Raw genomic sequence first — 25,764 nt, forward strand, 5'->3', positions numbered from 1 at the left:
GAAACGAAAGCATCTCCAGGGTAACTAGAGCACAAGATAAGGATTAAAGGATCTGGAGGGGGAAGGGAGCGGCCCCGATTCACTGTTCCGTGTTTAAACACAAGCAGATAGGTAGAAACAGACTTCCAAACAATCTATTTCAAGCCACACACACACTTAAGAGCAGCAGACAGAACAGGCGCTAGAAATGTCAAGGGAATCAAAGCTTGCTCATAGAAGTCAGAACCTTAGGGGCTGACCGACTCAAACCTCAGGGCTTCAGTCGCACAAAAAATGGCCAAAATAATGTGGCCTCCTGCTTCAGAAAGTCTTTTCAGTCTAACCCACAGCACACGGCGTGGCAGCTCAGTCAATACCAAACCCTTGCTGCTCTGGCAAACACCTTCCTAGCCTGAAGGCGATTCCTGATGAAGGTGCTCTGCGATGTCTGTCAGCACAGCAAGGGGGGGAGCGAAAGGAAAGATACGCTGTGTAATTGCAGTTTCCTATCTCTCACCACCACTGACATTACAATGATCTATGCTGTCAGGGAAGCTCCTTGTACAGCCCCTCCTGAACACTGCAGGGCTCTGGCTCTCCAGTGTGGACTCCATACACCGGGAGTCTACACACCAGCCTCTCACTTGCCTTCCTAGTACCATTTCCACATCATAAACCATCATTTTATCACGTGTGTTAAGCAATCCTCAGGCGTACATATATATGTGCATGTATATAGCTATGTCTGGTGCTTTGAAAGATGCTTAAAGCAATTTGGGTTTCTTATCAAAATACATTAATGGCACTTGAGCACCCAAATTCCCTAGATGATTTGGGGGAAGAAATAAAGCAAAAAGGGAAAAAACCTCTCTCTGTGTTTAATACATATACCAAAAAGAGTACTTTATTACTATTGAAAGATACTTGCCTGTTTGAATGATTCTTTAAATCAGGATTAATTAGTCAGGCTCAGCTGTCATAAAAAAGCCCATATAAAGCTAAGTGGACCGTCTCACGTGTTTTATATGATAGAAGCTGCATAAGAGAACTTGGAAATTAAGTGCTGCTTGTCTGTCACAAGCAGGATACAGCCACCAGCCCATTAGGACTAGAAGCCAAAGACAGCACGTCTTCAAAACAAACCATTTTTCATGTCAAAACAGAACCAAAGCTGATCTCTAATTGTGCATTAGGAAGGCTGCAGAAGGGAATAACTTCGACTGGGCAGGAGGTAACAGAAGAATAGCAGCCTGGCAGCAAACGCAGTAGTTAAGGAAGCAGTTAACTCCCTTATCATGCAGCTACTGCGCTCACAGCCCAATACTGGGCAGCTGAAAGGCCTGACATCATTGAGGCCAACATCAAAGAGTAAAACCAGCTTTTTAAGATAGAGCTGTCAAGGATAAATGGCCATGAATAAATTTAAGCAGGGCAGCAGAACGTATCTAATCATCACAGGACAAGAGCTCTGGAAAAGCCATGGGGGCAAGAACCTAAGTCTGAAATGAAGACTGATGATGCTCAGCAAGCACCCTGCGAACAAGCACCTTTTGTATTGCTATGGCTCCTCTCCATCGCTTCTAGACTGCCTTGTTTCTTCACGTAACCTTTCCAAGGGTGAAGCTAAGCCACTATCAAATCAAATCAAAACTAGGAGCAATTTGCACCTACTTGGTGCTCAGTACAGCTGAAAAGGACTGAACAACCTGTGGGGTGGCTGCCCCTATCTTCTCATGATTACAGGAAATGCACTTAACTGCCCCGCTGTGACACAGATTCATGTATTTCTTCTATCATGCCAAGCACCACTGAAATACTTCCTTGTGGTGCAGTTTCACCCCGTTCATTATAAGCGATCAGCACAACTGATTTTAAACCCCTTGCATGCCAGAAACCTGGAATACCTTTGTAGCGGGTCTCGGGGCTTCCCTGAGCTCCAAAACGAACTCTGATTAAGCAAAACAAGCTGCAGATTTTAAACAGAACTGAAACTACTCTTGAATAAATCCGGATAACTCTTATTATGGAGTATGACTAAATCCACTTTAAGGTACATTAAGCATTCGTCTGCATGGGAAACTAGCCCGGAGGAAATATGATACACCGTTTCTTTATGAAGACGTCATTAAAATTACCTTTTCTTTTACTCCCCATCTTCTAAACTCCTGGTTTTGCTCATTTCATGGTAATTTCCTTAAAGGGACCAGCTTTTTTTAAAGGACCAGGAATAACTAACTATGCAGGAAAAACATCACTCTCCAGTCAGCATGGTTTGACTGCAATCAGGCTCTGCAATGCAAAGGGCCATTCGTGGGAATTCTTTGTTTCAGCCAAGTATTAACCAGCATGGAATAAATAAAATCCTGAAACACCTCAGGAACCCCTAAAACTGAAAGGGCAGAGAGAAAGAAACTCGCATTTCAGAGGAACTCCCTTTGGTGGAGGAAGCCATTAAACGAGAGCTCTCTGTGAAAATCAGGTTTTAACTAAGTCAGGAGCAAGCTAAAATGAAATACGAAATACGGCATCCTGTGCATTAAAAGTAACCGGTGGTTGCTGCTACTACTTGGTTTAAGTTTCTTCAGCCAAGAAGACAGCAGGTGGAGCCTGCAAGATTTGAAAGCTTAGTTTAGTTCTGTATAGGTTCTGAGGGGTTTTTCAGTAGTTCTTGTTTCATCCGACCTCTTCCCATTAATACATGGGTGAGAAATAGTCAGGGTGCTCCATAAGCACACTCAGAGAGCACTAGTGCATACACTTCACTTCCAAAGTGTGCGAACGGGCCAGCTTCCAGAACCCCTGGCTTCACATCCTGACCAACGGCTCTGGTACCTTTTTAGTACAGGTCCCAGACTCAAGAGTTTGTGATCTGAACTGTACCATTTCATGTCCTATTGATGGAAATCAAACTGCCAACCTATGTGCCCCAACGCGAACTGAAGCTTACCGGCAGGATTTAACTTCCAAAGGTAGAATAAACTTCAGTCACATACACTTTCTTTACTACTGTACCCATAGATATGCTATACCTACACTGATGGGTAAGAATCCTGTTCAAGTGGGTAATGCCTTGCTCCCAGGAGTAACCAAAAGTAGAACTATTTGTCCACACAGAACCATTTCCACAGCAGTGAGGAAAACCGCACCATCCAAATGCACTGGAGGTACCTCTTCTCAGCAGAGGAGATGCTGCCAAGGATTCTGAAGACCTCATACCCTTTTAATCATTCTCCTCAGGATCTGAACTTTCCTATTATGAAACAAGCTACTTTGTCCCAGGTTGAGTAAGCAAAAGGAGAGGAAGGATTCAAGTTTGCTGCCAAATTTATTCTTAGGAATTTACTGATTAGGTTTAAAAAGAAAAGTTTCAGAACTTGGTTTCGACTCTGTGAAAGTATGATTTAGCATGGATTCAGATGGGAAGCGGCGTTTCCTGTGTGATAAACTACATCAAGCTCTAAGTGACAGATATGTGGTTAGCTCATTAATTGCCGCTTTGCTTCCCTGGGTTTTAGCTATACTTGAGATTTCAAGCTTCCAAGCCAATCAAGATACTGGAGTATCTCTTGGGGTCTCAATTTATCAAAGCCCCTGCCTGACTTGAAGCACACAGAAGATCAATTCAATGATTCAAAATCATCATCAAGGAAATAAGCGTGCTTCAGAACTTTCTGATATGAGGCCCTGTACTATAGCACCGTTTGCCTTTATGCAGTTACCTGCAACAGCTGGCATTACCTGGGACCAGTGAGTAACAGGACTTCAAACTGGTACAATGAGCCATACTTTCATCTCACTAATATCGACAATCAGAACTGCCTGCTATCAGCCATGTGAGCCAGACAAATTTAAGGGGGGAATTGGGGAAACCTTTTGTTTGCTCAAATTAACACCGAAACCAAAGGAAAAGGCTGACTTCGGACACAGCTGCGGGCCCTGCAGGAGTTACAGCAATGAAGCACTCAGTCCACAAGCAAAGCAAATTCATGAGAAAATCTCATCAGGCATCAAAGAGCAGAAAACAGAGAGGGTCAAAGACTCGCTGAATGAATAAGCAGAGCCGCATAAAGATTAGTGAAAGGGTCTGAACCCAGTCATGCAACAGAGGAGGCAGTGCGCAAGGTGAGGAGCTCATCGGGTTCTTACCAGGGCTTCATTATCTTCTGCAGTTTCTGATATCGTCTGCAAAAGTAAAACTTGCACGTGAGAAGACACGCTTTAAAACACCCGTCCCCTCCTCACCTCTGCACCCACACCCCCCACACACACCCGGACCCCCTTCACATAGGGCAAAGACAGCCACGCAGCAAGAGGCAGTAAATTACTAACAGGTCGCTGTGAGCAGAAACAGCTCAGTCCCACGTAAAGAACATTCAACTTTAATTGCAGGTATTGTTCAGAATACTTGTGTGAACTTCTGTGAGGAAAAAGGAGGAAGTGAAGAAACAGTCGATAGGTGAAATACAACAGATTTCTCTATAACCTGCTTCTCTTGACCCTTAAAGCTTGCCCAGGCATCCTAAATTAGGTAAGAAAAGTCTTTGGTACAAAGCAATAAAGGTTTACACGTTAAGCAATAAAGGTTTACACGTTAAGCAATAAAGGTTTACACGTTAAGCACTTTCTGTCTCTATGCTGTAATATGTAGTCTGTTGCCTGAAAAAGCTTCTATTTACTTCCAGTGTCCATCATTAAGACTGATGTCACAGTTGTCAGCATGGTTGAAAGCTCTTGTGACCAAAATCCTGACCTCCTGAAGTCAGGGACAGGTTTTCTTCAAAGGGAGGCAAAGAATTTCCCCTGGTTTTCTAACCACAGAGCTGCATTTACGCAGCAGCTCAAAACCGTCCTGCACCAGCTCCATATCACACCCATACAGTACATCAGTCTCATGCTAACAGAACGTGTGGTCTTACCTCTGGCTCTTTTGCTCTTAAAATTCACACACTGATGGACATGCCCAGACCCCAGGTGCTGAAGCAACCCATTAGAGAAAGGCAATGATGTGCTCAAGAATGTCACTTACTGACTCAGGTTCTATTAAGGTCATGCTACACACTCAACCTCCAGTGGGATGCTCTTGCTTTCCTTGTAGCTTCCAAAACACTTGGTTCCCAGTTGCTCAACATACCCCACAGGTTTCATGTTTTATTTAGGTGTTTCCTATTTTTCCCCCTTGGCATGGTTTAAGCCCAGCCAGTAAACCAGAACCACGCAGCCGCTCGCTCACTCCCCCCTGCTCCCAGAGGGCTGGGGAAGAGAATCAAAAGAATGTTAACTCCCACAGGTTGAGATAAGAGCAGTCCAGTAACTAAGGTATAACACAAACCACTGCTGCTACCACCAATAATAATAATGATCAGGGAAATAACAAGGGAAGAGAACACAACCGCTCACCACCCGCCGACCGATACCCAGCCCAACCGAGCAGTGATCTAACCCTTCCGGATAACTGTCCCCAGTTTATAGAGCAGGCATGACGTGCTGTGGTATGGAATACCTCTTTGGTCAGTTTGGGTCAGGTCCTGTCTCTGCTTCCTCCCGGCTTCCCCTCCTCCCTGGCAGAGCATGAGGCTCACAAAGTCCTTGGTCAGACTAAACATTACTGAGCAGCAACTAAAACCATCGGTGTTATCAGCGCTGTTCCCAGGCTGAAAGTCAAAACCACAGCACTGCACCAGCTACTGAGAAGGAGAAAAATGACTGCTGCTGCTGAACCCAGGACACCCCTTGATACACACACACTGTTGTGTCTCATCAGTGAGCCAGAAGCAACAGCATGTTGCTATATTCAGGAAACTGAAGGCCAAATACTAAGCGGGGAGAGGGAAAAGCAAATAAGCGCAGTTGAAAGCTGTAACCCACTATCACAGTTTGCAAGTTGTCCTTCAGCTAATAACTAGCTTCAGAACTACTGATTACACTACAAAGCAAACTGAAGAAAGAGACTAGCAACAGTAAAAACAGCATCCAAGAGAAATAACTTCTTTTTATAACACCACTTAAACAAACAAGCAAACAAAAGATAAATATATCCATCTCCTCCTTAACTGCTTGTGTCTCCTAAAGCTGGTTCAGTTTTAGTTGAAAGGGCTGGCTGCAGCTCCAGGCTGGGCAGCCCACCATTCAAAAGAATGCTTCAAGGGGTCCTCCTCCTTCCTCCCTGTCCCTTTCTCACCTGGAACACTGATGCAACTCGCTCCCAGAACTAACATTTTCACCACCACCCCCTCTTTTGCTACGGCAGTAACTCCCACCTTGCATTTCACACACAAGTCATGGTGTGCCTTCTCCAGAGACCGCACTGCCTATTGACAGACTCTTTTCAAGAAGGACCAGTCTCAGGGAGGACAGCTTTGGGGCCTGGCTTGTAACCATCAGGGGAGAAAACACAGGAAGAGCATCACAGTGGTTTGAAATCCTTCACTGCCAGCTGTGAGCTGCAGTACTCCTGCCTGAAGGTAATGATGGCACAGTTTACCATGTACCCAAGCACAGACTGGGCTACAGCCTAGCTCAAATTAGAAAAGTGACATCATTTTGTTCTTAAGATTTCATGGCTTTAGCTCTTTTATGCTACAACGTCTATCTGTGCAGCCAGTAGTAATGGGCACACACAAAGCATCCTGATGAGTGCCTTGAAAAGAGGAGAAAATCACCCTCAACCTGCTGTTTGGAGCACTTCCCACTGCAGGACATCCCAGCTTCAGCACAAAGCCATTCCTGGGAAAGGAGCCTTCCATGCTGTGGCACTCATGTCTTATATACGACAAACGGGGTTTGTCATCTCCCAGATGTGTGTGGATACAAGCAACCTTCCACAGCACGTGCCAGCAAAGCTTCATAGCCTTAACATCTGCTTTGCACCCAGGTGCTTGCTTTGGCAAAGCAGCAAGTAGACTTGAAGTCTGTGCTGTGTCTGCCTGACAAACACGTATGGTGGTTGCAAGCTGGGAGAGCGTCAAAGGGCAGGCTGGGCTTTGGCAGAGATCTTTCACAACAGGCTACAATCAGGTGCATTTTCTCCATGACTGAGCCCAGGGATTTAAAGAACAAACATCTGAGTCCTGGAACAAAACATTTAGGCAGCAACTCTCTTAACATTTACACAGCTCTCATCCATCCTCAGTTAACTGGCAATCAGTCACCTGGAGATCAGACCATGTCCAATGCAAAAGAAAACAAATTTAGACTAATATAGAGCAATAACTGAACAGTTTAAGGCTTTCTGGTGAAGCAACACAAAGACAGCAAATTTTGACTTGAGGGGAAAAGATAACCATGCTATTAGACCAAGCATTTTCTACTACTATCGCACTTTCCAAAGCAACAGATAAGAGCAGCAGTCAATCTAGGGCATCACATGTTGTTTCTTGTGCAAAAATGACTGTACAAGGACCAAGGATAACCCAAATCTAAACCACAGCTGGGGCAACACACAGTGCACAGCAAGGCTTGGCTGCTCTGGGCACAACTCAAATGTTGTCCCATAGTGGACCCACTGGAGTTATAGATGCCAAGAGGTAAAGCAGCCGCACCACCTCACTGCAAGCAATGCTTCTGAGACTGTGCTGTTTAAACTGTGGTCCTGGAAGGGGCAAAGGTGGAAAATACCCATCTTCAAAGATACCACCATCAGCAAAGGTGGAAGATACTCGTACAACTGTCTTGCTCTAGAGAAAAACTGATGGGATGACAAATGAACAACCTATTATCCACGTTAGAGCTGTATTTGGCTACTGCTTTTCAGACAAACACGAGGATAGCACATATTCTAGGTGACAGGACAGGACAGGACAACAGAGTATACACTTGCAGCTTGTCTGTATAAGTGCTATCACACATGACTGAAGTCAAGGAAACACTCAGGTAGGAGGCTGAAGTAACTTGGTGGGGTGAAACGTGCAAAACGACTACGGAGTTACGCAGCAGCACCAGAGTCACCACAGCCCAGGGCACAGAAGCGTCCTGGGAAGTTCAGAAGCGGAAGCTTCACCCTCTTCTCCTTATTTCTGCTGGCTCCTCAAATACCACACTTCGGTCTGGAGGCAAAAAAACAAGGAGAAAAATAGTTTTCCCCAGGTTGGTACTGGTCAGAACATTTGGAAATGGAAACCCACTGCTGGAACTGCTCTTTTTATCGCATTTTACAGAAGTGGCTGAGAAACAAACCCCAGTAAAACTGTCTCCTCTCCTCTCCCCGTCAGCAAGGTGTTGATATCACCACTTAGCAGGGGTCATTTAAATGCTAATGCTCTTAAGCACAGGCAAAGTAAGAAAAAGAGCCCTGCAGAAAAAGCGTGTGGGTTGGCAGGAGTGCGAGGAGCAGCGGGTCTCCCCCCTCTTCCCTCTGCAGATGTAATCCTTGGCGGTTCAATCTTCAGACTGGGCTTTTATCTAAACCACAGCGTGTGCTATGCGTCTGCACAGGGTACACGAGAAACCGGACTGGGGTGTGCTGAGAGGGAGGGTGGAATCCAAGCCTGAAAACTGACGGGGAAACAAAGCCAGAACAGAGAAAACCAAACCAACAAAAATGCCGCCCCACAAAGAAAACCCACTCCACCTTCTTCCTCTATGGGAACCGCACGGAGAGACGGGGCTGCAGCCCCTCCCCATTCTGCTGTCCTTACCATCTCCCCACTGCTATAGAAGATTGCCTGATTTTAGGGACTCTGTTGGAGTTTTTCCGCACAGACAGCAGTCACCCCCTCCCGACATTCCAGAAGCACTAAGAAATGAGGATTGCCTAAAACCCCGGTTGGACAAGAATCGATGCTGGCAGCAATGTCAGGTTAAGTAACCTGTGCTGCCAAGTGAAGCTTCACAGGAACGGTGGAGCCTAACAGCCCCAGCGCTGTCAAAATACAGATCATTTTCCTCCCTCCATCAGCTGGCTGCGTTTCTGCCGGATTAGCAACCTGAGCTGGATCACTGAGCAGTCAAATGAGCACTGAGGATGACCAAGAGAGGGAGCAGGCACTGCACGGCCAGCGGCCAGGAAGGGTGGAAAAGGAATTCTGTATTTAGAGGCAAAGACATAGCTGCTTAGCATTGCTCATACCGCCTGAAAACTCATTTTCCATTCACCCAATGAGTTGTGCTTACACAACTGTTTTCTGGGGCAACACCGTGAGCTCAGTCAAGGAAGCTGATCTGGGTTATGGAATAGTGCATTAAAAGTAGCCTTTATCATCACTTTTAATCATCTCCATCAGTTTTCCAGTCCCGCTTGCTGGAAACAGTACTGGCAGAACTCTTCAGATGAAGCAGAACAGGGACAAGTGGCTGTGAGCAAGGGCTGCTTAAGTATTTTGACAGCACAACTGAAATACTCATCAGTCTGGGGTGGAAAAACCCATTAGCAGGTATGTGAGCAACTGTCCCAAACAGCGTGTTAAAGTCAGACTAGCTCCAAACCAATCTGTCTTCAGTTTTCCACTGCGCTAGTATACAGAATTATCTCCGCAAGACAAGCCAGGAGCTGGAATTGCACTGAACAATACAGTCTGACCTTACAGCACGCACAACTGCCATCTCCGAGACTTCCAGCTGTACAGCGGCCAAGTCTGCGACTGCCCGTGTTCAATGGAAGAAGATGAAGCAGACTTCTGAAGAATTCAACTTCTCCACAGCAGCAAAACCAATTCTGGTTACTGTCAGGACAGGCTTAGCACCGTCTTATTTCTTTGGCAATTTTTCCTGTGTGCTCTTTCAGCCAAATGACAAGTGACAGAGACCATGATAATGCCAATAAAACACTGAAAATTCTGCGTAGGAATTCCTCCTCCTTTTCCTCCCAGTCATAAGATGATTATTATTGTCATCATCATCATTATTAATAATAATAATACTGGTAATGACAAAAATAGATTCCTTTTATTAACTCTTTGGTCAATATTTATGGCTTGTGACTTATTCTCCTTTTCTCACTTTATTAGGGAATACGAGGGTGTCTTCTGCTACATCAGAAAGACTATCCATACATCCATGGCCTTCTGAAACATTAATACAGCTCTGAGAGAACAAACTACATTATGTCAGACGAGGTAGCAAAGAAACACGATCATTTCTTCCAGTCTGGTTCCTGAATATCCCTCTTCATCAACCATTATGGTAACTAGGACCTCCTGGCATTGCTTTCCTCCTGTGGCTGTTCAGGACACTGCAGTCAGGGCTGGGGAGCAGAAGCAGCACAACCTTACACTTCCCTTGCACACTGCCTGTACACACATTCAGCTCCCCTGACATAGGCACAAACGGGCCTTCAGACAAGAATCTCTGGAAAGGAAGACAACTGTGTGCACACACCCGCACCCCTCTTTAGTGGTACGGATGCACAGGGTCTGAGCAATGGCTGGACATCGTGGATAATAATAAAGTGGGATCAGCATTTACTTGCTCTTCATGACCTAACTAGTCTTGCAGTCGCTGCTACAATTTATAGGTCAACCAAACCATAAAACTAAACATAAAACCAGTGCTTTTTTCCCCTCTCCCTTTTCTTTTTCCCTTCAGTTAACAAGAGGCTCAGCATGCTCTGGAAGCTAGAATGAGCCTGTAGGAAAAACAAAAAAGAGCCATCTCCACCAAGAGGACTGAGGTACATGTGGCCAGTTTCTAAGACGCAGAGCATCCCTGCTGACACAGAGGCATTCAGATTGACAAGAGGCACTGTGAGCTTCACAAGGGCCCCATGCACCCTACAATCTGCCGACCACCAATCCCTATGGCTTTGTCCCAGCACACACCAGGTCTACAGTTCATGGGCTCTAAGCAGCAAGCACTCCAGATCTGGCCCAAATTATGGCAACTACACATAGCATTAAACCCACTTTTGAAAACATACATAAAAGTCAAACAAATAACCCTTTTAATTTGTTATTTTCAAAGCTATATTAACAGCAAGAAACTGGGAAGGCTATTCTCCAACACATCCTCATTTTCCTCAACATTCAGGAATATAACATATGGAAAACTAACTAGGAAACGCTGTCCTTGTCAACTTTTTCTATGTCTGCTTCTATTCATCACCAGCAGGAATGAAGCAGAAGTAACTACAAACCCAGGAATTTACGTTCTCTTTCTCTGGTCACTGTACTTTCGTAGTCATCAGTTTCACTGAAATAATGAGTAAGTAGCACAATAAATACAGCCAACTATAAATAACACACCAGCCTCTTCCTCGGTGAAAGTCACAGAAAAGCTGGAGTCTTGCTTTCCAGAGGCTGCCCACTAAAACCCTCAAATTATAGCTTAAGAGCTGCCCCTAATACGAGTTCCACGTGCAAAGAAAACCTCAGAGCAACCTTACCCTGAGTACGATGGAGCTTTTAATGAGCACTGTCTGCCCCTTTGGGGGAAATAGGGAATAAAGCTTGAATTAACAGAATTCATCAGTCTCTGACACCGTGAACAGAGGCAACACTCAGCCTTGGTGCAGGATACATCAGTGCCATGGCTGGGTTGCAATGTGAGAGCAGACACAACCACTCTCACACTATTTCACAACACAGCTGCTCTCAGGTTGTGGCTCAGTCATGCACATAGGCCAATGTAATGGTCTGGTGCCACAGAAAAGGGCTTTTCCTGCATCCACTCATGCCCACTTCCTTTCTTTGCTTCTGAAAGTCCCAAACTAACTGCAGAACAGAATCAGGTACTCTGCAACCGAATTAACAAGCAGGACTGGCTTTGTGAAGCACCCAGACGCTAGGACCAGCTTCAGGAAGAAAGCGGGACCTGGCTGGAGAGCAGGAATTAACACACAGCGGGTGGGAGAAGAGGGCAGGGAGCTCTCAGCAGCACCAAGGTATTAGAGTTCTCCCAGCTCCATGGTTGAAGTCCCAGCCTCATTCAAGCAAGGCTGGCTCAACAACCCTATCCCCAAACTAACTCCAAAGTGAAGAGATACTTTAAAGGTATCTTTACAAAACTTACTGCCTTCTAAAGCTGGGCTCTCAAAGAAGTTTCTGCCCTTCCCTGAAATGCCTGGCTGCTCATTGCTCCTCCAATACTGCCCTCTCCCCTTTGGTAATGTTCCTGTGGTTGCTTGAGTAGGTCCACCTATGGACACTGGAATGATCAGTTAAAAATACAATCGGGAAAAGGAAGCGGTGGGTACTGGTGCAGGGAAAAGGAGGGAAAAGAGGGTTCGGGTTTGAAGCACTCTGGTGACCAGCACCACAGCACACAAGGCAGCACTGCTGAGGGCACACAGCCCAGGGTCAGAGATAAAGGCAAGGAGACCTTCAGCGTGCTTTGCCTGTTCAGCAAGCATCTTGTAGGACCTCATTAATGGTATTACAGAGGGTCCAAGCAAAAACAGGAACAGAGATACATTACCCTTTTTCCCCTCTCACACACACCTTTTTCACTCACAGGCCATCTTCAGAAAGCCCTTTTGTTGTAATAATAAAGTAAAAAACCAAACCAAAGCATAAGAGTGCTTCTTCTGAGGAAGCAGTTGGTCTGTCTGCTTACTGTGCTGAAACAGCAGTGAGTGACAGACCGTAAAGTGGGAGGAGAGGCTCAATAGAATGGTCAGGGTTGGAAGGGACCTTAAACTCATCCAGTTCCAGTGTCCTGCCATGGGCAGGGACACCTTTCACTAGAGCAGCTTGCTCCAAGCCCCTGGGTCCAACCTGGCCTTGAAAGGTTGCTTGGAAGTTGCTGAACACGAAAGAGACTGCCGTGAGCATTAAGAGCTCATCAACACATGAAGCTGCTGGAAACTCTCAGCCTTTGTTCAATGCCCAAACTAGACAGCATTAACTGCCCACAGGCAGAAACACGGATCAACAGATCAGACAGGTAGACCGATCAATGCATTTCTGGTGATACATTGCACCAGCTAAAAACAGAAACCTGGAATGCCTCTGAATGCAAGCTACTTAAAACCACTAACATTAACCAAACCAAGGGAACAGGCTCTGCTCATATGCCCAGTCTACAAGCCTGCTGTGTGGCTTGAAAACTTCTGCCCTCAACCAGGAATTACTACTAGGGTGTAATTTGCTGAGCAGCTCTTTCAACAGTGGTGCTGGCTGAAGCAGCTTCCCTCCCATATAGTTATTTTTAACCTAGACCAGTCTGCTACAGCTTGGCCCACTCCACGGCTACAGCCCAGCAGTGCAAACACATCTGAAGGGCGAGGAGGGCACTTGCTTCAGCCTCAGTGCAGCTAAAAGCAATGCTGCAAAGAAGGCGAATGTTTCCTGTCTGTTCCAATAGGAAGTAAAGTGCTTTGGTCTGAATGCCTTCCACAGTGAAGTTCAACCATCCAACTTAAATAAAGTCATGAGACAATAAAACACAGAGGCAGTGACTTTCAATTTGCTTCCGTTCTGATCAGCAGAGGCACATGTGAGCCTGTCCATCCAGTATATTGTTTTCATTAGTACAGTAACTGCGTGCATACGCTTACATCAGCTTAAACCTGTCTTGGGCTTTAAATTTGGTCTGGTCCCTAAAAAACACATATGAATATATGAAAAGCTGACAAACTTGATAACCAGAAGCTTGTATTTTTGGTTGGTTGGTTGTTTTTTAAGTGGTCCGTGCCACAGACCACATCCCTGTAAGAAATAAAGGCCATCACCCCAAACCAGGAGATGAAACCATGAGCTACTGGAAAATCCAGTATGGAGCTGGAGTTTGGCAGCAGGGATTCAAAGTCCAGTAAGGCACTGACCACAGAACAGGCAGGGGTGAGTGAGCGTGCTTGCGCATTTCCCGGTCTAAGGACTACTGGATTCCAAGAAGCATGTAATTCTGTGGAATATCCCCAGTATATCTTGACTGGGACCACCAGAGACAACTTGTGCTTCATTCCAAAGCCCATTTACCACTTCTGCTTTACTCCCTAATGATGTTTACTTCCTCGAACCCAAGGGAACGTGAGCACATCTGTGAGGGGATTTGGACTGGTTTCAGTAATTTACTTCTGAAGTCTGGTGCGCAAGACTGAACATCCCCAATGAAAGAAAGAAGCTGCTTTCAGAGCATCTTCCTTCTCTTAGGAAAGGGTGGGCTATTGCTGATTTCTTCATGTGTTACACCGACTGCAGAGCACTAAACCTCTTACTTGAAAGCTAAAACTTGAAATAGCAACTGCTAGAATACAGCTGAATAGCGCAGCAATCCAGTTGATGTTTTCTGTGGTACCCCCCCCATTAAGTCAATAGCCACAACTATTAGTCCTGATTCCCACCAATGGTGAGAACTGGTAAGATGCTCTGGTAAAGAACGTATGTTGCCAAGCCAGCTTCCAATCTCATGTCAAAAAGCCACTGTTATTCATTCAAGAGATCCCAGCCAGAATTCAAACAATAAAAATGAAAATAAAGCACTGAAAAGATCCCAGCCACAATTCAAACAATAAAAGTGGAAATAAAGCGAGCACTGGGTTTTTGCTTTACGTGTTCTCAGTAACGTGACATTTAAACCACAGGTTTCAGATGACAACACTTAAATATCAGCCTTTAAATGTCTTATCAGTGATTCATCTAAATTCCAATAGGTAGAGAAGAAATCAGGACCACCAGCTTCCCAAAACTTTATGGCACAGAGGGTACTTGTGACTTCCTACTTCACTCAACCCCCATCCCCACCAGGTTATTGTTTGGGGACATGAAAAACATTCTCATTGATGATGGATATGTTATCCTAGCAGCCCAGAACCCTTCAGATGTTTTATTCTATATAATCTTAGATGCTGTACACAGAAATGCTTCAGGCACTCGAGGGAGTGAGCACAAAAGCACCCGCTACAGAAGGAGTTTAAGCAGAATACTCACTCTGTGCCGCTTTCAACCATTTGTGTTAGCAGGGAAATCCCATCTAGGTTTATAAATTCTTGGGCAAACGTCACGTCCCGTGAGTAGTTGGCCAAGTCTTTCAGTGCTTCTAACTTCGCATCCATGCTAGAAGACTGGATCCTCTCATGGAGCTGTTGGGCGTTTTGAGCCTGAGAGAGAAATAAAAAGAACAAGAAAAGCTTTTGTTACAATGGCAATAATGAAGATGTGAGAGCAGGAACAGTGGCCATGTTTAATATTAATGAGACTTAACACTTGCAAGCTCAGAGATTAATAAGTAGCTCACATAAAAGTGACTTTCACAGCGGTCTACCCCTCATGTTACTCTGTTATTACCTATAGCTATTTGGATTGCTGCAGAATCTTTAGCTGAGCAATGGATAGATATCCCACTGTATCAGGCAAAAAGCAAGCATTACAAAAGACAGCTTTTGGCTTGAAGAGCTTGTGTGTCACATCAATAAAAAAGAAATGAAAACAAACCAAACTGCATCAGAAAATCCCACTGTAATAATGGCAGCACTTCCATTCCCTTTTCAGTTTACACACTTCTCGTGACCTTTACAACAAAGGCCATATAATGTCCTAATGAGGTGTCCTGGGCTCAGCTGTAACAGTTGTTTTTCTCCTTCTTAGGAGCTGGTGCAGTGCCGTTTTGGCTTAGTCTGAGAACAAGGCTGATAACACCGATGGTTTTAGTTGTTGTTAAGTAATGATTACTCCAGTCAAGGACTTTTCAGTCTCAGTGAGGAGGGGCACGGGAAGCGGGGAGGAAGCAGCACACCTGACCCAAACGAGCCAAAGGGGTATTCCATACCACAGCACATCATGCCCAGTAGAGAAACTGGGGGGAGTCATCCAGAAGGCCCAGATCGCTGCTCGGGTCAGGCTGGGTATCGGTTGGCGCTTGCTGGGCAGTTGTACTGTGCATCACTTGGGTTTATTGTTCTTTTCCCTCTCCCATTTTTGCTTTACATTCTCTCCCCTTGTTATTTCCCTTACCATTATTATTATTGGTGGCAGCAGCAGTGGTTTGTGTTATACCTTAGTTACTGGGCTGCTCTTATCTTGACCCATGGGGTTTATATTATTTCGGTTCTCCTCCCCATCCCATCCAGATACGGAGAAAGAGGAGGTGAGCAAGTGGCTGCATGGTGCCGAGTTACTAACGGGACTTTAAGTATGACACGAGGTTATATCAGTAGAGACCAAATTCAGGCCTTCTGCTCCTCCCTCCCCTCTTCCTTTTGTTCACACTCAATTCAAAACCTCACTCTCTTACAAGGAGCAAAGGAATAATTACTTCCCACATAATACTATGATATTATCACTCATACAACTTGATGCTAGTTCAATATCCACATATATTAGGCTATTCTGCCCATTAATGCTTCCAATACCGTATGAGACGGTGAAATCCAAAATGAACACTGATGACAAAAAGCTAAAGGGATATTTCAATAAGCTGTATTAAATTGTGTCTCTCGCTATCCATACAAATGCTTGAAAATACATCTCATGTTTTCAATTTGAAGCTTTCCCTCACCTGAACACAATACCCACAGCTTCAGTTAATAGCTACCTAGATGATCCTTTCCTTAGAAAAATAATCCTCCCCACTATATTCAGATACTTGCAAAATTCTATTCCCCAAGAGTCACTTCTTACCTGCACAGAATGAGAGGTGAATGAGAGATTATGTTTCATTAGGAAATCAAATTAATGGTAAAGTCTGCTGAGAGTTATTTTTGCTGAGATTATGCTTATTCTGCCTCAGCTGGAGAAGGAAAGCAGAAGAAAAGGCTGTGCTGACTGCCAGTTCTTTTTGTGGTCCAGTAATGAATACACTCTTCACAGAGAGGGTCACCTCTGCAGACTGATTCTGAGACAGTAAACATTTAAACAGGGAAGGCAGGAAAAAAGCCCGCTGTGTTGTTACAGATACAGCTTCCTATCTACACAACTTTGACTGCTTCCCAAACATCGCTAAATTCAACATCCCAGACTGCTCCAAGATGAGCAAGGTTTGTTACTTCCCATTTTCACAAAGAAAAATCAATGCATGATCTCTTTTGGGCAGAACCTGCGTGGTGAGGAGCGTGTACAGGGAGGAAGTATCCTCTAGTTAGTATGACTGTAGTGTTGTAACATCTGCAGTCAAGACGGAATTGAAGAGAAACAGATCATCTTTAACCCTGAGCTTTTCTATGCCTTAAGTATGAGGTGGTGCAGCCACACAAGTTACCTGTAGAAAGGTAGAATCCTGCCATCCAAAAGGTCTTTCTGCCACTCTATCAATAGATTCGAGTTGTAATGGGGAAACTATGGCTTACAAAGTCTCTTTGTAATGGCAATGTCTGTCCAAACGGTACCAAAAGAACATTCTCTCAAGCTTCAGCAGCTGGGAGGCTGCATCACTTGCCAAAGCCTATGGAAGAAATAAAAATAGATCCCGCTGGCTCCCAGGATAACCACAGAACACTGCCTTCAGCCCCTTCCCTCCATCAGGGTGATAGGGAGCAGGTGACAGGAGCTTTGTGGAGTATTCTTGTATAATCACCTACCAGAAAGTAAATTAGAGCAACCACTATTATCACCTAAACCAGAAGCTCAACAGCCAACTCCTACTTCTCCAAACAACCTCCTTCACAGAGCTGTTTCTACTCCAGGCTCCGTTGTAACAACTCGGGAAGACTCAGAGATGCAAAGCATCCTCCAAACGTGACTCCCTCTCAGAACACAAGCAACACGTGAATTCCTGCCCACCTCTGAAAACAAATACGTTGGGAGAATATTCAGTACCACCACGGCACCTGCATGCCCCTGACCTTGGAAATGGTTGCTCGGATTCAAACTTAAGCTCCTTAGATCTTAATGAGCCTTCTTCATGACTTCTTCCACCTTCTGGGAAGTTACCACCTCCACTGTCTGCCCACTGAAGGATGCCATTCCTCTAGTGGGTCCTTAGAAAGCTCCTGGGCTCAGTGAGAATGAAGTGAACAAGACACCTAGTTCCATGTGACTGAGCAGCAATCCCAGTGCTGCTCACCAAGCCTGCAAGGGCAAAATGTGGGCAGTAGAGCTGCGGCCATACAGACGGGGACTGCAATTGCCTGTGTAGCACGGTAGCGACCAAGAAGGAACATGTAAATGGAGCCAGAAGATCCTCCTCTGAACACCTTCACACCACATCTGCAACTGCTGTGTAAGCAATGCCTCATCTTCATACACCTTAACAACCCATTATTAGTGGTCAAGTTCACCCTTCTTCTTGAGGAGAGATTCCTGCCCTCAGCACAAACAGCTGGGGCTGCTGCCGTCCCAGTTAGACCCCCAGGACACGTGAATTAATACCAACCATGGAAAGAGCTAACCCTGCCTCTAACCAAAACTGGGAACAGGGATGTGCAGTAACCGCTCACTGCACTGCACAGCAGCAGCATGAGGCGGACCAGCCTATCCATCAACAGTTAATCCTCTTTCCCCTGAAGTCAGTGAGGGCTTTGAAATTCTCCACACTAAAACCAAAACACAATCTTGGATCAGAGACGGCTTGGTCCCCTCTGCAGAGCACAAAAATCTATGAAGCAACGTCCCTCCGATACAAAAGTGGTTCAGCCCTGTTTTAAGCACATATAAGAGAGCTTACTAACATCATAGGCTTCCTCTAACTGTGCCAGTGCTATTGCCCCATCAGCCAAGTTTCTACACAGCTGTACTTCTCTTGCATCCAACAAACCTTGCTCCTTCTGCTATCGGAAGAGCAAAGAACTGACAACAGCAGAACAGGTCTTGATTAAAGGGGCAAGCAAGTATTTGTCTCAGCAGGGTAGTGTCTCACTGGAAACGCGAACACCGGTAACGCTGGCTGTTGTCATCACAAGCGCCTGACGGGTGAAAATATTGCTTCAGTGAACACCATGCAGTCCTCAGAAGCCTCCCAGCCCTCGTTGCCATAGCACTCATATGTGCTTACGGAACGCACGGCTCACTTAGGACTGCGTTAAAAAATGAAACCCAGATGAAATACGCTCCGAGTGCTTACCAGGGAGCTCTCTGAATGATTTACAAGCCAGCAGCGGAGGGGCGGCGAGCACAGCTCATTAGAGCAGCAGCAGAGCTCGCTGCCGGCTCCCTGCTCTCCCTGAGACATAAGTCAGGTAAGAACAAATGAATATATAAAGCCTGCCCCACTGAGAGCCGTTCTGCGGGAATTAACAGAAACACGGCCGCTGGAGCAAATGAAAGATAGCCATCTTTCAACTGCTCTCCTGTTCAGAAAGGGAGGACAGGAAGCTTGTACAACGTGCGCTGTGGAAGCCCCAGCATTTCAAAAGGCTGTCGAGAGGCACAAGCTGCACGCCTGGTCTTTAAACCAGGCACTCCACAAAGGTTGCCCTTAGGGAGCAGCCACGCTTAAAAGGAGCAGCTTGATGAGACTGTCAGCTTAAAAAGAAAGCTAATAACCTAAACCCAAGATGCGACTTGCTCAAATAGGCATCTGGAGGTGAGGAATCCCAGGATCAGCCTAACAAGGGACCTGACTGATCAAATTCTCATTTCTTTGCCACCGAATACTTTGTGCAAACTTTGAAAGCAACTTATTACCTAGACATACACAGGGTTTCTGTACGGAATACAAATGCAGCGAGCAAGGACAGGAGGGAGGACACAGAATCCCAGTGCAAGCACTGTCAAACATTAACGTGCTATGGCAGGAATTCGGAGCACTGAGTTAAACTGCTCGTTTGCCATTATGTAATCCGTTTTCTTCTTTACCCTTCACAAGAAGCAGAACCCCAGTATTTTGGTCTTCCCTGGGGTAAGTTAGCCACATTGTCCACCATGCTGCTAGAAAAGGCACACAGACCCTCAGTGACTATCAAATACAGTTCTGCACTAACCGTTTTGGTGATTTAATTTAAATCACTCAGTGCTGGAACACCACGGTGGCTTAAACTGCTGCCTTTGCCTTGTTATTGCCACTTCACCTACAGCTGCATATACATCAGAAAGCAAAGGAGGAGCACCTGTGTGCCAAAAACATAGGCAAATCAGATTCAGCAGGCCCTCCAAGGCTGGCTAGCATCGGATGCCAGGTAAGCAAGGAGATTCCATTTTAATTAGTAAAGACATTAATTGTTAACATTTGCACATTAATGCTCAAGCACAGGTTCTACACCTAAAGCTCCGTACAAAAGCAATGCACAGGGCAGTCCTACACAACCATTGTACACAGTTAAGGAGGCAGGAATGGAGAAACAGGGAAATGGTCACATCTAGAGTTGCATACTAATCCAATGACAAAAGCCTTACACATGCATAGCTGTATGTATTATGTAAATATGCCTAAAATAAGTTACGCAATCAGTAGCCATGTATGACTGTTTGAGAAGCAATTTTTCCTCCTGCCACATTGGAAACAATCCTTTTTTGCTTACTATTCAAACTATGCCTCTGGAAACCTGAAAACATGAGATTAAACCTTTATCTATAAAAAGAAAGGCAACAACTCCACGTCCCAAATCTCTCTCTTGTACTGTGAGCAGACAAATATAAAAGTTACCTGTCATGGCCCACTGACTCCCATGGCCTGTGTTCCTGGTTCAGTAACAACTAATTCACCATTACATGAGAAACACAACCACAATCATAAGCTAGACCTTCAAATATTTATGCATTTACTGAACACAAAGAACATTAAGACACATGTGCCAACATTTACTACGTTGGGCACACATTAAAGCAACTGCAGATCAAAGATTATAGACCAAATCCCCAAACTTTTACACAGAGTAGAAATAGGTTAAACCCCCCCTTTAAATTTCCTTGTCTGTGTAGATCCCATATAACTAAAACCCCATGTTGGTCACATCTGTAAATCAGGATAACCCTACGATGACTATTATTGAACACCCCTATCTACATGACTGCTCAGGCTACAAAGGCTAATGGTTGCCTACAAACTTCAAGGTTTAAGAACTCAACCAATCTCCAATCAGGGGGACCAAAGAAAAGCATGTGATAAAAGCAAATGATCGGGCATCATAAATATTCCAGCAGAAAAGGCTGCCTATGACTTAGCCTTCAAGGTTTATAGTTCAGGAGCAAGGCATGCTTTATAAGTGCCCAAGAAGCTAACTGAAATGATCAGTTCTGTTTGAAAAGCACGGAATTAAAATAGATATGTAACAATCTTAACAAAGAGCACAGCTCTTTCCATTGCATTTCCCAGTATTTTAGCATCCTTTCAAAATGATTAGTTACTTGAACAAGGATTTACAGGATCCGATGAAGAAACCCTGCCATTGCACACGCCAAAAGTTGCTGCACTGCAGGACACAACCGTCCTTTCGGAGCAGTCTCATACTTGGGAACAATTACAGCTTATTTATTTATCCACCTACCCACCACCCACTGGAATTCAGGTATCACAAAGCAGACAATAGCAATCTGGCATCTCAGCTGTCACGTATGTTCAAATACAAAGAAATGTTGCGTAAGAAACTTCTGATGAGTCCCTTTAGAAATGCAAACGGACAAAGGGGGTAAACCAGTCATGGAAAAACTACAAACACACACAAGAGCGCAAAGAATTGCTAGGAAAGATGATAGGTGAGGTTAAAAATAAATAAGAAAGATGATACAGGAGCAAGGATAATATGAGAGGAATTCAATCTGTACCCAAGTTACCTAGGAAACAGAGCGGCTGTGTGGCGAGTGGTTGAGGGAGGAAAAAATAGCATTGTTTAGAAAAAAACAGCCTTTCAGAGAATCACACCAACTTCCAAACAGAGCTCCTGGAACAAAGAGGCACTTCAAATCCCCACCAGGCCCAACCACTGCCGTCGGCAGAGTTTAAACTCAAAGAAGCTTAAAGTAGCCACGCAGCGCATCTCTGAAGGCAGCGTTCAGAACAGACCGAGCAGCTCCCTGTAAATGCAGTTTTGCCCTTGCAACGTTAACAATGACAAAGGTCCCTATAGGCACACAAACTCAGTTAAAACTGAGATTTAAAAAAAGGAGAGAAAGTATTTAAAATTTCATTTGGAAAGTTCCATTTCAGAACCTAATCTTAGAAAAGCCAACCCCAAAATGCTGGGTTACTACTTCAAGATAAAACTACCTTTGCTCCCTCCCTCCCTCCTTTTATTCTTTAATAGCACCCGCTCTGGGTATGGGATACACAATTTGAGGCCAATGACAACAGAACTCAAACAGATCCTTCTCACCCAACTTTCAATGACTCAGACATGCAACCACGAATGGGGTTAGCCAGACGTCTGGCTGTCATCGTATAAACTGCATGAAAATTCAGCACTAGGAAAGCATGTGAAGGTCATGCAGCTTCAGAAGTGGTCAGAACAACCCCTCCCAGCTCTTCAAGGAAAGAAAGTTCCCCCCAAAGGCTTGTGAAGTTCAGGACAGATTTGTTTTGCCCACAATAGGCAGGAAGCAGGCAGCTCAGGCCTCTCTGGAACTACACGGAGGCATCCCAGACCCTGCTTAATCTCTATAAGGCTCCTCTTCGTTTCTCTCAAGCTTCCTCTCCTTCGTTTCTAACTCCTCCACCTCTTCAAAAAGCATTTTTGGTACGATTTTCCTTTTCTGGGGGAAGATTGTTTCACATTTCTATTGATGTAGGATAGAGAAAAAAAAATGGGGAAAGGGAATTTCAGAATCTTAATATTTCCAACAGGGTGAGAAAACCCAGCTTGAGCAGCTAGGACAGCATCTTCCCCGTTTTGCAGGAGTCTGTTCTGCACATTATCTCCTCCAACTACTGGTGCTCTCATACAGGATTTCAGAGGAAAAATGGAAACAGATGGCCTGTGAGCTTTCCAGGGTAACCAACAAGCACTGTGCGGGTCACCAGTCTAAAAACCACAGCTTGGAAGCCTGTAATCTATCTATTTTAGCTATCTCTATGATGACCACTTCAACAGTACCTTCAAAGCAAAGATCCTGTTGTGGGGTGGGAACATGCAGAACTTCATTTGATGTCTATTTAAAGAACACAAATACTCTCTAATCTGACAAACCCCAATCTCGTCCTTTGAAGCTTCTTTCCAAGCCACTTCTCTGATTCAGGGAAAAACTTCTTAAAAACATCAGGATAAGCACTGGTTCAGGGATAAATATCAACACTGAAGATTAGAAAGCAGACTGGCCTTCTGTCTTACAGCAGGACGGCTGAGTCACTTACAACTGCAGGCCATAAGTTGGTAGAGAACAAGTAATAGCTCAGTACCCGAGGGACCCCTGCCTTGGCTGACTGACCCCTAAGGCACATCACTGAACACAACAAGCAGAAGAGAGTCTTATGCAGAGCCCCTTCCTCCCACCCATAAGTAGCAGCAGAAAGTCCTATGAACCCAAAATCTGTCTTCCGTGTTTGCAGGTGACGCTTCCAGTTGCACAAGTGAACCTGAGGACGGACAGCCATAGGACAGCCATTGCCACACATCAGTCACAGCACAGCGTCTCTGCAGTTCTGCGTGGTGCAACTGACTGTGGCTTTTGGGACAGGGAAGGATTCCATGAGTCATCTCGTGCTGTCACTCCATGCTGCGGTTACACAAAAGGATGACGCTGTGCATTTGGACCACATTGGTTCCTGATGAACCACAGATGTTGTTTTGATTTCCTGAGATCCCAAGCCTGGGCATTAGACAGCCCTTTCTCAGCGGAGGGGATATTTGTTCTTCAGAAGTCCCAAAGGTTAGGATGAGCTGGCGCTGGGGCTGGCTCCTTCCGAGGAAATTCCACTCCAGGGGGTTTACTTCACCAGCATGTGGTTTCCCCACGTACAAGGCTCTTCTGGGGACATACGGAGTAACAGAGACTTTGACACAGGCATAGACTTAAACTGTCATTTATTCCCATGACTGTAAAGGTCTGCACAGAATGACCACTGAAGAGGATGATGAAGGATAACACAAATGTCTCTTCCCAGATGGCTGCTGCTTAGAAGAGCTTTCCGTTAAGAAGCCGCACTCCTGTACATTAGCAGTGCACGTAAGTTTCCATACTGGCTTCTTCAATTCCCACCTTTATACAAAACCGTGTGCAAATTCAGTCATCTCCTAAGCCCAATGTAAGCCATCATCGGGTTCAGCAGCCTGGAGAGGTATGGAAACGCACATGTTGCTTGGAGAACTTGGGAAGTTAGTAACAGCACACACTGCTCGGTGTCTTTACTTTGAGCCTAGGCCCTACTCACTGACAAGTGATGCATTCACCAACATACCTATAACCTCTGAGTGGCTTCTATCCAGAAGTTTTCCCATTTCATGGCAGTAACCAACCCTACTCTCATAAAGGTTCAACAGAGGCACAGGTTACACCAGCACAGCTCTGTCTGGCCTGTTTCAAATGAGCTGCAGGAGAGGGTGGCAGAGTTTGGCCATAAGAATGCTTTGGATCTGGCAGAAATGAAGAGGTAAACCATTTTAATGGCACACTACAGTTGTCAGCAAGGAAACGGGATTGCTGCTGCCCGATCTTCAGGGACCTACAGTGACTTTCAGCATGTGGCAACAGTCCTGCTCAACTCAGCAGGGAAACAGCAACTGTGCCATGCATTCTGAGGAGCTGGCAAGGAGGTGGTGCTGGAAACAGAAATAAACCAGTAACATCTCAACATCCCAGTTGCTGCTCACTCAATAGAAACACAGAGAGCAGGAAAGCCCTGACCTAAGCTACCCAGCAGTGATTCAACTCCCAGCTCCTTCTCCTGGCTCTGAGCTCTGGGGCTGTAAAGGAGCAACTTCAATGATGCTGCAGTGCCAGGAGGGTAGCAGTGGGATCTTGGGACATGAAAGCTGCTCCCAGAAGGGGAAGAGAAGCGAGAGACAAGAATCACACAGTTGTGCCAACCCTATCACCAAATGTCTCTCAGAGATACCACCCCTGTCCCCATAGCTCAGCGAACAAAACAGTCATCTTGTGACCACACCATCACCCTCCTTTGCAGAGGGATTGTGGGATACAGCGTGGCTAAAGCTTGAAAACACATACATCACTTCACAACGATCTACAAACCAAACCTTCACTTTGAAGAGAGAGAACGGAACAGAGCGGTAACTCACTGGAGATGTCGTTAATCGAAGGATCGCTCCATTTTTTATCTCATTACGATTCTGAAAGAGAAAAAGCCAAAAGGTTTTATTTGAAACTCGCATAAAAAGAAGAAACATGCCTGGAGACAACGCCACACTAACTCAGCAGCAGTGCTTTCCCCTGTCTGCATGTGAGCCAACACGAGTCAGCATCTTTCCCACTAACATCAGCCCCACGAAATGGTGGCTGCCCATGTGGGTTTTAACAAACGCGAACCCTCTCCAGGATGACTTCATGCTTCTCAAAGTTCAGCTTCCACTGGCAACTCCCAAACATCTCTTTGAAATCCCCCATCCACAGCATCTGGCTCTGGTCTTGCCCTACATAGTTATGGAGTTCCTGAGCTTGTGAAACCTGTCATTAACCATCTGCAGGATTTAAAACCCATCCCGCTGGCTCCCCCGTCCCTGTAACAACAACGTGCTGACTCAAACCACTGGAACCAGCCCACCAAGCCCTGCCACCACGACTCTGCATGCTCCCTCAAAGCTAACAAAGCGTCGCTGTCAGTGGTAAGGGAAGTTCAAACACGCCCCGAGTCATTCTCCTTACCCCGCTGGCATTACACATTCTCCTCTGGTTAAGCTCAATTAAACTGAAGCTATGGGTAGATGGAAACACTGCCCTGGTGCAGGCCTGTCAGTGTCCTCACAGCTTTGTGGTCAATGCCCATGGGCACCATCTCCTGTGGTAAGCATAGAGGAGCCTGTCCCTCTTCCGACAAGCTGCTCCTGTTCCCCATGGGTCAAGAGAACCCAGCACTAACAGGTCCTGTACACAATGCACATTTGCAACTTCATCTACGGTTCCATAGCTTGCTCGTGGGCAAAATAACCTCATTTTT

At 45.4% G+C, this 25,764-nt stretch overlaps 1 protein-coding gene across 2 annotated transcripts in view; it reads right to left on the minus strand.

The window, feature by feature from the left end:
• Positions 1-25,764, minus strand: part of ELMO1 (engulfment and cell motility 1) — a 222,404-nt gene that overhangs the window by 173,838 nt on the left and 22,802 nt on the right. Inside the window, exons 4-6 of one of the 2 annotated variants that reach the window (XM_057431309.1) lie at positions 24,890-24,940; positions 14,778-14,947; positions 4,126-4,161 (exon numbers count right to left, since the gene is read on the minus strand). In XM_057431309.1, coding sequence (XP_057287292.1) covers positions 4,126-4,161; positions 14,778-14,947; positions 24,890-24,940 — 257 coding nt within the window. The remainder of the gene's footprint in view (positions 1-4,125; positions 4,162-14,777; positions 14,948-24,889; positions 24,941-25,764) is intronic. The other variant, XM_057431311.1, reaches the window with a different exon arrangement.

Source organism: Pezoporus wallicus, unplaced genomic scaffold, assembly GCF_028554395.1.
Source record: "Pezoporus wallicus isolate ANWC-B61680 ecotype Strahan unplaced genomic scaffold, APGP_CSIRO_Pwel_v1 scaffold_11491, whole genome shotgun sequence".
Lineage (NCBI taxonomy): Eukaryota > Metazoa > Chordata > Aves > Psittaciformes > Psittacidae > Pezoporus > Pezoporus wallicus.